The sequence below is a fragment of the Meles meles genome, chromosome 15 (genome assembly GCF_922984935.1).
Source record: "Meles meles chromosome 15, mMelMel3.1 paternal haplotype, whole genome shotgun sequence".
Taxonomy (NCBI): domain Eukaryota; kingdom Metazoa; phylum Chordata; class Mammalia; order Carnivora; family Mustelidae; genus Meles; species Meles meles.
In genome coordinates this window covers 22,211,644-22,227,799 of record NC_060080.1, presented here as the reverse complement: position 1 = coordinate 22,227,799, position 16,156 = coordinate 22,211,644, and the positions used below count along the sequence as shown (strand labels likewise).

General features: G+C 40.1%; 1 protein-coding gene across 1 annotated transcript in view; it reads right to left on the bottom strand.

The window, feature by feature from the left end:
• BABAM2 (BRISC and BRCA1 A complex member 2) overlaps positions 1 to 16,156 on the bottom strand; it is a 409,960-nt gene that overhangs the window by 257,757 nt on the left and 136,047 nt on the right. The window contains exon 6 of the mRNA XM_045978616.1: positions 2,204 to 2,278. Within this exon, the coding sequence (XP_045834572.1) occupies positions 2,204 to 2,278 (75 nt within the window). The remainder of the gene's footprint in view (positions 1 to 2,203; positions 2,279 to 16,156) is intronic.

Sequence of the window (16,156 nt, the reverse complement as noted above, 5' to 3'; positions counted from 1 at the left end):
TGGCGAACAGTGTCCTCATCCTAGGAAACTGAAGAGTTTATTCTGGGACTGAGACTATACATAGCGCTTGATAATCAGATTAGAAGCATCCACATGCTAATAATACGTAAATCAGTTCCTAAGGCAAACTTGGTTTTCAGAGTAGTACAGCCAAATGTTAAATGGTTATGATACAACCAACTTTAGGAACTTAGATCTTAAAATTTTCAACAAATATTCTGGATTCCTTCAGGGATGCAGGTTTTTTTTTTCCTGGTGTTTTGTACTATACAATAGTTTCTTTCTTTTTTTGTTTGTTTGTCTGCCTTGTTGCTTTACTCTCTCTGCACGGACTAAAGGTGCAGAAAGACGTCGGCGCTGCAATGTAGGCATTTCACCTACAGTAGAAATGTCATTTCGTCGTACTTTGGGGTGTGTGGGGAGGGGACACTTTCCCATTTTGCCAAATAGGTTCCACTATTTTTCCTGTCTGACCGGCAAGGAAAGTAAGCACATAATAATATAAAGTTAGAACTCTTAGAACAGAAAATATGGAAATTTGATTTTGAAGAGAAAAAAATTAGATTATAATCCAAGACGGATTTTTTTCCTTTGACCTTCAAGAACATGAGGCAGGTTCAAATAAGACAACCATTCAAACAGCTAACGCCCAATGAAACAAAACAAAGATACTATAACTGTAAATTTATGGGTTAAAGTGATTATACAAACAACATACTCTCATATACTACTGAATCTGGTTTTAAATGAACTGAAATCGAGTTTTAACTGGAATACACGGAGGTCAATGAGTCTGCAATCTAAGGGTTACCAAGGAGACTGCTTGCCACTCTAATAGAGCATAATAATTGCTAAAACCAAATTAATTATGCTTGGTAATCACAGATCTCATATGTATATTTGCCACAACAGGAGGGTGGAGAAACTAACATAAACCGCTGACTTCCATTCTCACTTGCACTTCATAACCCTTGGATACAGAGTGGAAAACTAGTCAACCAGAAACTAAAAATGAAAGTTTAATGAGGCACAAAATCCCATGTTTTACTTAAGGGAAAAGAAAACAATTTCCCCACCTTGAGTGGAATGTATAAGGAAAAGTGTTCCCCAATCTCTTCTACGGTCTATAGTTTATATTCTACCAGACCATACTTCCAATCATTATCAGGATTATTATCTGGGGCGCATGGGTGGCTCAGTTGGTTGAAGGCCTGCTTTCGACTCAAGTCATGACCCCAGGGTCCCGGGATGGAGCCCCACATCGGGCTCCCCGCTCAACGAACAGGGAGTCTGCTTCTCCCTCTCCCTCTGCCACTCTCCCTGCTCATTCTCTCTCTCTCACTCTCCCTCTCTCAAACGAATAGATAAAATCTTAAAAAAAAAATAAGATTAGTATCTACTATTATGAGTAACTACTACAACATATAGGAGAACTTGCACAAGGTTTCTATCTTCTCTCTAAACTGTTATAAATACCATTGATGCTCTGAACAACATCAAATTAGGAAGGCAGAAACTATTCTTACATTAGACTAAAGTTATATGACGACAGGTTGAAATACGGGGCTGAGGACAGCTAGCCGTAGCTTAAATCATAACCCAAATCCTCTTTTGTGATGGACCCAGGCCTCACGTTCAGAACCTGCTCCCTGACGTGGTTTTCCTTCACACTAACCCGAGCCTAGTCACCTGGAATGTGCCTCCTCTGTGCAAAGCATCTTCGGACCCCGCCCCAAGGTGGCTGCTCTCCCAGCCACACCTTGCCTGCATCACATCTTAAACAGCACGACACACACTGGTCCAAACAGATTCTCAACAGACCAGCTCCAAAGGTGCCGGAGATGAACTGCTGACACAAATAAGGAAAACACAGCAGACAGAATGCCTATTACGTAATCTCCATGAGAGTCTTTCCTCCCAGTAAGATTACTAATAGTGACTTTCCCCCAAATTTCGTTTACTTACACTAATTTTACCTTACAAGGAAAATTCATTTTGAAATGACTTGTAAGACTACTATTTCAGTTTTTCAATAACAAATTCAGTGAATCTTCATATAATAAATACTTTCAATAAATTCATTGCCTGAAAGAGATGCTGGCAAGCCAATCATACAAATATTAGAAGTTAAATTACTTTAAAAGCTCATTTACATTTAAATAATTACATTTAAAAGCTCATATGTGATAGCACATATTTTTACCTTGAGAAGGTATGTGGGAATATTGCTGAAATCCACTGGCAACTTCAAAAGGAAACGAGCTGAAAATTCACCAGTCTGTAGGACAAAAGGTATAATAATAAGATTAAAATAAGAAATTGATTGTGAAGTGACAATTATAGCCAAGGCCACAAGTTCAACCTGTTCAAACTGGAGGCATTTTCAATTTGGGTTTCCAAACATTAGCAAGAAAAGAAGGTTGGAAAGCAGGGAAAGATCAAAAAGAATTCTTGAATTATTAGCTACTAAAAGCATAATTAGAATTTTTAAATCTGCATTTTCAATGGGCAATAAAATTATAATGTCACATTACCTTTTCGGGTTTTTTAAGTGTAAAAAGAATACATGAATGCATGATTTTTTTTTTTTAAATCTAAGCAACAGAGACAGACCTCTCCCTTTGATTCATTTCTTTTTTACTAAAGCACTCAGACCATAAGATTTATAACCCACAGGCGACTGACATATATCACTATCCTTTACAGTGTGTCTGGAAGTACATACAAAGGTCAAACTTCTGCCCAGAGAAAGCAGTTTATCAGTAGGTATCCCAAATAAGATTCTAATTTCTTGAACAATCTATTAACATCATTATCACCAACTAATATTTTTCAGTAATTCTATGAACTAGTCTCCACAGGAAAGATGTACAGAGGTTTAGAGATTTAAAACACTTAAGCCTAAATAATGACTTCTATGTTCTTTTTAAAGGGGAAAAAAAAAACCTCATGTGAAAGAAAAAAATCTTCCTTTCATTTTACTATGACAAGTTTTGTTTTGCTTTGTTTTGTTTTCTGATGGACAAGGCTAAGGCAACACTTTTAAAAAAACTTTGTCAGAGTGTAGAGAAGGGGCCTTCTGGTTGGGCCATCACACACCTAGGGGTTCCAAAGAACCTCTGCAAAGGCCACAGAGCAGGGTCCGGAGCTGGTGGGGTCCTGGGTCTTCCAACCTCTTTCACAGCCAAGCCTGCAGTTCAGCTTGGGATTCTGACACCCTGGGTTTCCCTCAGACATGCTGTTTGAACAAAGAACTTTGGGGATGATCCAGAACTACCCTAAAGAGTGGATCTCTATCATTTTTATATTTGAGGAACACTGAAGAGCTCCCCGTAACTCCATTGACTTCTCCCCTTAAAAAAAAAAAAAACAAGCACCCCAAACTCCTATAACACATGCTTCAACACAGCCAGTATTTACAAATTTTTTTTTTTTCTGGCTCGGTGGACGAAGGCACATAAGCATACCTACACACCTCTTAGAGAAGTTTCCACACCCATCACCACGCCTTTCTACAAATACTCTAACAACTGGCCACCATTTTTAAACTCCGACCTAAAACCCCAAAAAAGCAAAGAGAAATATAAACCTTGAGCTCAAAAGATAAAACTGGTAACTACCATCTGCACAGTGGTTCGTCTTTTGACTGCTCACAACATCTTTCAACTTGCATCGACCTCTGGCTAAGGACAGAGCACTTCCTCAATGCCACAAGCCTAACCCCATGACATGAAAAGCAGAAATGAGAGCAGTGAAAGGACAGACTCAACGCTGAGGCAAGCCAGACAGACTCACAGAAGCCACTGGGCCACCAGAAATGCCCGTGGTGAGAAACAGGAGGAGTCACGGGTGCTGGGCACGCCAACACGTGCGGGCTACTTGAAAGATTAGTCAGGAGCCACCTAGGGATCTACAAACAGCTCACCAAGGCAGGGAGGAGGGGAAGGCTTGTGAAAGAGCCTAATAAAATTCTCACATTCTATTACAGTCCGAGATTACTAGAAAGGTATGTTTTGGGCGTGTTGTTAAGCTCCGAGAGGACTCTACAACTAACACTGCCCACTGAGCATGATTCTTTGGACCGAAATATGGGGCTCATAGACTGAAAGAGGTGAGTATAGGGACAACATAAAGCACTACAGAATGATAGGGGAGCTTATGGGAGGGGCACCCAGCCCAGTGGGAAATTGGGGGGTGCGGGAAGAACAGAGGAGTCTTCCCTGAATGCTGGTACAGTGCTATAGAGGAAGGGACATTCATCAAAGAAGAAAATTCTGAACCACTGTCCCCACTCTCCCTCCTATATAATCAATTTTTCCCTCTTTACCCACTCACTCCCATCAGTATGCACACATCATTTAAAAAGTCTTTACCAAAAAAATTTTTTTTAATAAAATAAAAAGTCTTTCTTAATTTCCTACCTTTCTTCAGGTCCCATCTCATTTCTCTGTTCTACTTCACAATACAACCTCCTGTAAAGAACTGGTGTATAGTTCTTCTTTTACTATTCTCTCTGGCACCTTCTCCTATCAGCCATCCGCTCACCCACCAGTCAACCCCAGCAGCTTATCAAGGTCACCAATTACCTCCCCACAGCCAAATCCAACAGTCACTTCTCAGTGCTCATTTTATTACTTGTTCTCTCAGTAGTGTTTTGACATGGCTGATTATTTCTCCTTTCCTGGAACATTCTCCCCTTGGTTTCCAGGATCCCACTCTCTCTTGGTTTGACTTTACTTCACTAGCCCTCCCTACAGCCGCCCCAGCCTCTGAACACCACCACAGCTCAGCCTCCTCTCCCTTTCCTGACATTTCCCTGGTGACCTCATCTAGGCTCAAGATTTTCAATACCATTTTTTTTTAAGATTTTATTTATTTACTTGACAGACAGAGATCACAAGTAGGCAGAGAAGCAGGCAGAGAGTGGGGGCGGGGCGGAAGCAGGCTCCACACTGAGGAGAGAGCCCGATGCGGGGCTCGATCCCAGGACCCTGGGATCATGACCTGAGCCAAAGGCAGAGGCTTAACCCACTGAGCCACCCAGGTGCCCCTTCAATACCATTTATATGCTGATGATTCCCAAATGGTCTATCTCTGCCCAGACCTTCCCTTAACTTGTTTCATTTATCTAACCACTATGAATGAAACCAAACTCCTGATTTCCCTCCTTTGATAGTCTTCATTTTAGTAAATGGCAATTCCATTCTTTGAATCCCTCAGGCCAAGAACCTCAGAAGCATCCTTGATGCCTCTCTTTCTTGCTCATCCTACGTTCAAAGTGGCGGCAAATCCTGTCAATCCTACCTTCACGATGGATCTGTAGTCTAACCACTTCTCACCACAGCACGACCACCTGATCTGAGTTACGGCTATCTCCAGCCTAGACCACTGCCATCACCCCCAGCTGATTCATCTGGAAGCTTCTTCCCGTCTCCGTAGACACAGCAACGTTTTCAATACATCAGTCAGATTAGGATCCTCCTTTGCTGAAAACTCTCAAATGGTACAGTTTAGCTCCTTTAGAGAATAATCTGACAAGGCAACAACTGAGCAGGTATCTGAAAGAGGTGAGGAAGAAAACCATGTGGAATGTGAAGGAAAAACATCCCAGGCAAAGAGAACACCAAGTGTAAAAAGGGTTGGGGCAGATATAAGCCTAGATGTTCAAGAAGGAGCAAACGAGCACAAACACCGATCAGAGAGGGCCCAGAAACCCTCTTTTCCTAACCGCTGTAGAATGTACAACAATCACTCAGAACATTAGCAAACACCGAAATGACAACCGCAACTACATGGAACGTTTGTTAAGTCACTCTTGGGAATATTGAGAGGTTTTTTTTTACAAGTACCAATGGGTTAGAAGAGGTTGCACAAAGGAGTTGGTTGGATAGACAATAATAAATCAAACTCGATTCATCTTCATTTTCAATTTAGAAATACAAACCATCTACAATCAATAAACAGCCATTTCTACCTACTGGTATACAATGTCAATTGGTGAATTAAAATGGCAACCTCAAAACTCTCATGTTAGACTCAATGGCTGTTCTACATTTTTTTTTCTCTGAAAACAATAAAAGGAGTAAAATGTGGGATTTAAAAAGTAAAACAAGCCTTGTACATATAAGGTAATGGGAAAAATAATTACATATTTAGCACTTGGACTCATGTGAACTGCTAGTTATTTTGGTCCATGTACTACATTTTAGCTCTTTTGCCCTATTTTAGTTTGTACAATATATTTTTATTCTACTGGCTATTTTAGACCAACATTCCTTTAAAAACACTTAAGACAATCCCTACTTTATCCCCTCTCAAAATGTTGATCCTAGAACTAATATAAATTTATGTTTATTGGCAAAAGACTGATTTCTACAACTAAACTCATAATAAAAGGCAAGATGATCCAAGGACTAATAGGAGTTTGTGTTTATCAGCAACAGACTGATTTACACAACCAGATGACATAATACAAGAAACTTAAGGCTATGAAAGGAATTCGGTGCTCTGGAAACCACAGAAAGTGCTTTTTGATCTCCTACTTTCCAACTGACTATACATTCTTTATTTTGCCAGTGAGAGAATAAAGAAGACTTTCCATTTGTTTCTAACTGTTGGAAACATTGGAAACTACGACTCAAGAATTCGGTTTTCAGTTCTGCCACTGATTTTCCTTGTGACCTGGAAGTAATCTCCTTCTGGGTAACTAAGTCAATGCTGATTTAAAACATGTCTTAATATAAAACTTAAGCTATAAATTACATAAGGAGCAAAACATAAGTGAAAAATCCATTCTGAGTTCTACCTCAGATGACTTCTTCTGTGTTTTTATATTCGAAGTTCCAACAGTTATTCAAGCAATTTACGGTCACTCTGTTGTAACGTCAACGATTGCTTCCATAGCAATCTTTCCTGTAAGCTGAAAATGAGACATTTAGATGCAGCCAAATGAACAGAATAATTTGATTTTTTTGTCAGTCCTTGGTCAAATCTTCTCTTGGATAGATGCAGAAAATTATCTGACCTATGACTGTTAAAATGTCAGCCATTCTGCCAACTGCCTTAATGGCAATTTCCCCAGCTTAGCAATAAATATGTGCATCCTTCCTTTTTTTCAAGTTATAGTACATTGGCAAGTAACTTAAACTAACAAGACTCTGAGTCTTGGCAATTTATGAGGTCTGAGCTTTTCTTCTGGTAACAGCAGCTGTGTCACGTGATAGGCACTGACAGGTAGACATCTCGTGCAGAATGGGTTCCAAACCCAGGTTGCTCGGTAAAGGGAAATTTCACTTTCTTCTCAACAAACAAGCTGTCATCTGAAGCTGACTGCTTCTACCACTTGGATAGCTACAAGTGAAGAAACACTCAAGAACGACTACAACTTTAACAGGGTGACAGTCGGATAAGGGTGATTCTTCAAGTGGACTCTGACAACCAACAGCCCAAGTCTACAGACTATTCCTTGGCAAATGCGTAATTACCCATTACATATGAAAAGGAAAGCCAAAGTCAGTCTAACTAGGATTTCACAACATCTCACACTTTACAAAATGTTTTCTAATGTTACATTATTTTTTTATCCCAAAGCCCTGTTTAATATATATAATTCCCTTAAACCTATTTCAGAAATGAGAAAACTTAGTCCTAGAACAGTCAAGGAACTTGACCACAGCCACTGAGAGAGCAATAAAGAATCAGAGGTGAAATTCAAGACTCAAGATCCATTCACCCTTTTCATTTGTATGGATTAAGAGCCTAAAATGTGTCTGTCAGGCCCTAAGCAAGGCATTATAAATATAATGAGTCAAAGAAACATGGCCCTGCCCTCTTGGGGTATGTCAGCCATTAATCAAAATAGAGCTCCTATAAGTTACAACCTGTGAAAAATTTTTGCAAGAAAGAGCAGAGTGCTCTGATATTTCAGGAAGATTGGACCTATCTAGGCTTTGGGGTTCATTACTTTGTGAGAACTCTTAGAAAGCCAAGTCATAAGACCATGTGGAAAAATAATATCAGCCAGGAAAACTTCAAAGAAGCAAAGCAATGAGAGGGGGTTAGCTACACTGGATAATAAAGATACAGAAATTACAGGACATTAATACTGGTATCAAATCAATAAACAGAATAGTAAGTCCAGAACTAGGGCCAAATACATTTAGTGTATGATTGATGATGTGAGACAACTGCATCACCATCTAGGAATAAAGTCAGATCCACATTTCACATCATATATGAGGAGAAAGTCCAAGTGGATAATGAATTTCAGTGTACAAAATTGAAACCATAAGGAAGAAAACACTGATGAATGCCTTTATAACCTTGCAGCAGGGAAAGCCTTTCAAATAGGACTCCAAATTCAGAAGCCATAAAGGGGATGATGGGTAAATTTGATGGCCTGAGTATAAAAATTTTGTGGACGGAAAAAAACTACCATCAGCAAAGTCAAAAGACAACTGACAGAGGAAATTGTACGTGTAACCCCATCACAAAAAGCTAACGAACCTTAATGAAAAAAAGATTTAAAAAACCCAAGAGAAAAACAGGCAATGAATATACAGAAAAGAAATACAAATAAGTCTTAAACATGGAAAAATGCTTAACTTCATTCATAACAAAAGGAATACAAATTAAAACTAAACTGAATATCATTTTTTTTACCAGACTGGCAGAAATCAGTACTTTAAAGGTATTACTGCACTGTGCTCTCTCCTCCGCTGTTTCTGATGTCAAGCCAGTGTTAACTCAAGTAACTGCTCACCTACAGATAAAGTGTCATTTTTCTGTGATCACTTAAGATTTTCTCTTTACGTGTGGTTTTGAGTATTCTGACTTGCATTTTTCTTGGTTAGGGTTTGTTGAACTTCTTCAATCTGTAAATTTATGTCTTTCACCATATTTGGAAATAAGGAGGCATTATTTCATCAAAGATTTCCCTGCTGCCTCTTTTTCTCCTCTCCTCTCCTTCTAGGACTCTACTTTCATGTATATTTGATGTTTTGATTTTGTCCCGTAAGCTCCGTCTTCCTCTTTACCAGGTATCAATCTCTATCCCTTATCTAACTGCTTTCAATCACCATCCAGCATCTTCAGGCACAGGTCGTTATGTTCTGTCCAGAGCTTAGAGTTGTTATGTGTGGAAGGGTTAGTCCAGAAGCTACCAGGCCATTATGCAAAGTGGAATTTGACAGAAATCTACAAGTCTGTTAATACACTGTTGACAACACTGTGGAGAAATAATCACTTTTATATATTGTTGCTGGATTAATAAATTATTAGTATGAACTTTATGGAGGGCATTTTAGAGATTAAAATTATAAACACACATAATCTTTGATCTAGCAATTCCTCTTCTAGTTATTTATCTCACTTGATAATAAGACATACTTGAACACATGCAAGATGACAGGTACAAGAATGAAGGAGCTCCCTATATTTGGAAAAATAATCCCTAAGCTATGTTAGGTCAAAAGCAAGATGCCAAACATGGTATATAATATATGTTACCATATGCATTGAAAGAGGGGAATATATATATATTTGTACTTCCTTTTATGTGCATATAGAAACTCTGAAAAGGTACCCTAGAAAAAAGCTATACCGGTGCTCACCTGGGGTGGAGGAGGAAAAGGACGGTGGCTCTGATTTGGGTGGACACAAGACAATGATGGGAGAGAGACTTTTAACTTCATGTATTTTAACAGATTTTGATTTTTTAACAATATGAATACATTACCCACTCAAAAACTTTTAAAAAGGAATTTGCAGGGGCGCCTGGGTGCAATCGGTTGACAATCCTACTCCTGATTTCAGCTCAGGCCATGATTTCAAGGTCATGAGGGTGAGCCCTGAATCAGGGACCATGTTGAGGGTGGAGTCTGCTTCAGATTCTCTCTCTCTCTCCCCCTCTCCTTCTGCCCCTCCCCCTGCTCACATCCACTCTCTCTCAAATAAATAAAATCTTTTTTAAAAAGGAATCTTCAGGGGCGCCTGGGTGGCTCAGTGGATTAAGCCGCTGCCTTCGGCTCAGGTCATAATCTCAGGGTCCTGGGATCGAGCCCTGCATCGGGCTCTCTGCTCGGCAGGGAGCCTGCTTCCTCCTCTCTCTCTGCCTGCCTCTCTGCCTACTTGTGATCTCTCTCTCTGTCAGATAAATAAATAAAATCTTTAAAAAAAAAAAAGGAATCTTCAAATTATATGTGTACACATTGAGATGTTCATAATTCACATACTCAATCCTTCATTCATTCATTCATTCATTCAGCAAATATTTACTGAACACCTACTGTGCCAGGTGCCAGGTTAGGTGACGGAGATATTAAGACAAACAAAATACAGTCTCTGGCCTCACAGAGCTTCAAGTCTCCTCTGAGCAGACGAACCAAATACTATGATGTGATGCTCTGACAGAGATATTCAGCGCATGCTTTTGGAAGTAACTGAATTAGGATTCTGTATTTTAGGTGACAGAATTCCATTTCAAACTCACCTGAGCAAAAGAAAGATAACTTTTTAAAATGCTATGCGGTACCTCATGGAATCTAAGACTACAAACACAGCCCAGCTTCAGTTCGAAAGACTTGAATACCCTCAGCAGTTTCTCCTTGTCTTATCTCTGCTCACTTTCTGCTTTGTCTTACTTTCTCTGTACCTACCACTTTCTGATTCTTCTGACTAGATAACATGAGAAAAAATTTACGTGTGACCCACCAGTTACTCATAAGGAAACCAGCCTCACTTTCTCTGTGCTAACTCCACATTCCCAGGCAAGAATTGTGTTTGGCTTCTGTGCCTTCTGACCTAGTCAACACAACCTCCGTGCGTCATTACAGTAAGAGAGTGAGTGGTACCATAAATTCACTGAAAATAACTGAAAAACTAGGAAATATTTTTAGGAAAGAGGGGAGGGATTAAGTTATATGTACATGCTCCAAAAGCATAAAATAGTCTGAAGTTTTCCTGATAGCATACTTCATATACCGGATCCTTTCACCTTTTTCCTCTTACTACATGGAAAGAAAGCATCTGGTCCTTTAAAGACCTTTGTAGATCTCTTTCAGGCTGAGAAAGCTGTGTAAAGGGTGCTCCCTATATCTACATGGTCATGGAGGAAAAGCAACAGGGCACCCAAGGTTTCAGAACAAACACGTGGCCTCCCAAACAGAAGCAGGGGCGGGGCGGGGGGGTGGCACGAGGCATGATTCCAGTCCTTCCTCAGATGATGCTCCGTAAGACAGGCAAAAGAAATGGAAAGGATTTCCTTTGTGTTTCACATGCCTCCATAAAACTGGTCTTCTCCACTTGATGCACCCTGCTGCTTAAAGAGGCCTGAATTTCCTACCAGTACCATTATTTAAAAAAATAACAAAATTCCTTTTGTATGTCAGTAACACTGAAAAAGCTAACACATTCACCTTTAAGGTCTTTAATTTAGGTACACACATATACTACTTCTTGGGAATGAAGTCAAAATCTGAGATACAAACTACCGCTAGCAAGATCCTAAGTACACCTACTGACATACGGGTCAAGATTCGGTATAACAAATCCATTACAAACACAATAAAACTGTGAGCCCCTGTCGTGGGTTCATTTATTTCAAATCATGTTCAACTCATAATAGTTCCATGTGGTTAACAACAAAAATAAATCTGTCAGTTCTAGAAGCGTGTGTAACACAGCTGACTACCACACTACACCTTTTTCAAAGCAGCAAGTGCAAGTTTACCCATCTACAAGTCAAATGCCTTTAGGGCGTAACTCCCAAGCAGCATTCAACAGGGATTATGAGAGAAGCCCCTGGGATGTCCTGCTACACACAGAAGGCTGACAGGCATCGCCAGAATACCTACTCCATCCTCGTGGCAGGATGGGAAAAGCCCACACGTTTCCGGGGCCCCCAGATATTCTGATCCCTCTCTTAGCACTCTGGCCCCCCTCTCCCACCTTCCTAGACCAGTGCTCTCCAAGAGAAAGACGGTACAACACACAAATGTAAGCCACACGTACATGCATCCTTTTAAGATGTTTAATATTTTCTCGTAGCCACATTTAAAAAGGTAAGAGAAACAAGTGAAATCACTTTTAATACTATATCCCAATATATCCAAAATATTCTCATCTCCACATGTAAACAATGTAACAATTGTTAAGGAGATCATTTTTGTATGACTTCTTGGAATTCTGGTTATGTATTTTACGTTTGCGTAGATCTCAATTTGGAGTAACCTTGCAAGTATGGTAGCGGCTCTTACACTGGGCCGCACAGCTCTAGACATCGCTCCATCAATACTAATCCCCACATTGTTAGATGCTCACAGTCACAAATGCCTGAAGACCTACTTGAGCCACCAAATACCGTGAACCTGGCACACTCCTCACAGGAAGGCGGGTACATGTCATCCGGTTAGTAGGGGGTGATCATGGGACCCCACTGCCCCTTCCAGATAATATGGTTTTTCCTCCTTTCTCCAAAAATGTCTAAACCTACTGTCTTTACTTTGTTTTCTCCACCTACATTCCTGACAACCTACAGTCTGCTCTCCCCGGCTCAGAACTCCATCAGAACCAGTCCTGGAAAGATAAGCACCACTTTCTCCCTCTTAAATAGTAACTCTCCCTTTCACCTTGCTTTCCATTCCTTATCTGCATCTTAGTGACACCAACCTCTACTAATTCACATAAGGGACTTTCCGATTAACAGCACTTTCAGAGATAATCCGGGAACAACACTAACCTAGAATTTATGGAGCCCCTACCTAACATAATTCACTTCAACTATTTACAACACAAGACTAATGATAATAATAATACTTTGTATTACATAACTCCATGTTTGCTTAATTCTGTTTGCTTCCCACACACAGGATCTCATTTATCTTTGTGTCAAGGGTTACCTCCAGGAAAGTGACACAGGGAAAACCTAGTTACACACACACATAAAACTAATGACAGAATTAGAATCTGAAGCTCCCGCTTCCAAGAACACTCTCTCTCCAATACATTTCCTATATATACGGGTCTCTGCTCTGCAGGACTTTACACTCTAATACACGCTGCTAGAGAAGTAATCAGCCAAGGAGGCCACCAGACGGAGGGGGCTCTCATGCCATGGTAGCTGACTTAAGCAAACTGAAATCTAAGCCAATCATTTCCTATAAATGCCTCCAAATTAAGAACAATAATCAGTCACAAACAGTCAACTGGGCTTTCCCAAGTAATGCAACCTCTTAGGCTACAGCCAGTCAAATAAGTCCCCTGCTTTGTTTCTGTGTCTTCGCTACAAAAACCCTGCCCCCTAGCTTTGGTCAGTAGAATGTGCTCCAATTCTTAAAAATTTTAATATGCCTCAGTTTATTTTTTTAACCAACCTCATACACCTTCCCCTCCAATGTAACCACAGCAGGATGAGATGATAGAAGCCTGGATCATTAAGTCAAATGAGGAGCTCCTCATGGAATGGCTCTTTTCTTTTCGGCACAATATCCTTAAATGCTGCCAGAGCTTAATTTATAAGGCATAGATTCCTAAAATCCTACTGGGATTTGGGGTCAACTACAATAACCCCCAAAAAAAAAAAAAAAAGATAACTGCTTCACATTCTCCATTATATAAGAATATGTCATTATTAAGAAAATACCCACAAAAGGAAAAAATATGTTGCCAAAACCCTCACAGATCACCCACTGGTATTCTTTAATATGTAAAAAATGTGAAAACATGTGGTTGTGGAACATCTCAAAACATTCACTTCATAGCAGGAAAGAAAAGTGTCTCTGATCAAAATATTAGGTATGATAAACTAACTTTGAGTTCTGGGAATTAAAAGCCAAAGGAAAAAAAAATCACAAATTTCTTTACTGTGCTTTGTTACAATTTACAAACACTGGTTCTTTAGATACAACAGACCCATGCAGAAAACGCTGGCAAGGCAGCATTTATATGTATGTAATATATAAATTTTATATATGTAATATAAAATGAGACCTTAATGGGAAGCCTGGGTGGCTCAGCTGGTTGGACGACTGCCTTCGGCTCAGGTCATGATGCCGGAGTCCTGGGATCGAGTCCCACATCGGGCTCCCAGCTCCACAGGGAGTCTGCTTCTCCCTCTGACCTTCTCCTCGCTCATGCTCTCGCTCACTGTCTCTCTCTCAAATAAATAAATAAAATCTTAAAAAAAAATGAGACCTTAGACTTTACCCATTGACAAAACTGATAATGCACCCTTATTTTGATAGGGTGTATCAACACAGTACATATGATTTTAACACCTGTAGCTTACATCGTGGCATTCCTCAAAATTAACATTCTAATCTTAAAACTAACTCTGCTCAGAGAGGCAGCAGGTAATTTTGTGGTCACGGAATAATTCCGTGTCTCGCCTGCAGTGGTAGTTACAGGAAGTGATGCATGTGGTAAATGGCATACACATACATTGTGCCAAGGCCAATTTCTTAGTTTCCATACTGTACTGTCAATATGTAAAATGCAACCACTGGAGGAAATTGGGGGAAGGGTATGCAAGACCTCTATACTATTTTAAAACCTCTTGCGAATTTATAGTTATTTCTAAATAAATAGATATACCTTAAAAACAACCCTGGCCATGCAGGCACATGAGAATTGTTCATTCTGGACATATAAACTTACAATTTCAATGTATCATCTGTTTTCTCCAGATTAAAAAGAACAGTGCTTACTAAAAATTATAAAACCACCAGAGATAAAGAATACAATGTTCAAAGCTAACATCCACTCATTCAAGGAGATGGACAAGCCAATAAGACAAATGACTTCATAAAAAAATAAAGGCTAAGAACAAAGGGTGTTTGCTGGTTTTCTTAAAAATGGTACCTTCAGGGGCACCTGGGTGGCTCAGTGGGTTAAGCCTCTGCCTTCAGCTCAGGTCATGATCTCAGGGTCCTGGGATCGAGCCCCGCATCGGGCTCTCTGCTCGGCAGGGAGCTTGCTTCCTCCTCTCTCTTTGCCTGCTGCTCTGTCTACTTGTGACCTCTGTCTGTCAAATAAATAAATAAAATCTTAAAAAAAAAAAAAAAGGTACCTTCAAGTGGACACTGGCTGAAACCTTCCAAATGGAAGTTTGGGGGAAAAAAGAGTGTCTTTGAGGTGGTATAGAGGGAATTTCAAGTTAGCAGGCTTGTTAGACGGCTGACAGGAGATCAGAGCCCTCTCCCTCTTCTCCATGGCTGTTAAAATTTTCCTTTTGCCAGGTGATAGTAACATGGAAGAGGCATCTCAGGTTTTTAAGAGCCTCACACTTTTAGAACAGAAGTGGAAAGTTAAGAATGTAAAATATCTGGCAGAGAGAAATTTTCATTGACGACAAGCAGTCATCACCCTCTCAGAAGAATGCCGCATTTTGTAATCCAAAGGTATTAAATAATTGCGCACAGTCTCAGAACCATCACCAAGAGTATTTATCAGATGGGCTAGTCGGATCCAAAATAAATGGATTTACACTCAGGCCAGGAAGAACATATTGATCTCACAGTGTTTTATTTGGAGAGCATATTAATGTTTTAATTCATAAACATCCATTTATTTCATATAAAAAGTCTTCAGGCTTCAATATTCTAATAAGAGATAACAGATGTGGGCGCCTGAGTGGCTCAGTCAGTTGAGCGTCCAGCTCTTGATTTCAGCTCAGACCACAATCTCAGGGTTTTGAGCCAAACATCAGCCTCAGCGCTCAGCAGGTAGTCTGCCTGAGGATTCTCTCTCCCCCTCTCCCCCTACCCCACTCCGACATGCGCACGTGCACACTCTCTAAATAAATCAATAAAATCTTTAGAAAGAGAGAGAGAAGAGAGGTGATTTATTGATAGGTAAGCCAGTCATATATGTGTGTTTACGATTCTTGCTCCCCGTGCACATCATGCCCCTAAGTTGTTCTCTGGCCATTGCCCCCTGCCCTCTTCCACCAACATGCTGTGTCCACCTTCCCCTATGGCCTCGGCCAGGTCTAGTTCACTGGGGACAGATTTCCATAGTCACTTCATTCCTTGGTGACTGAGTCTACTACATTCTTCTACAGGCTGGACTCCCACTTCAGACCATCTATCCAACGCTGCTATTTCATTTTTTTACAAATGCGTATTGAGTCTTCTCAACCGGATTTTTTTTTTTAAGATTT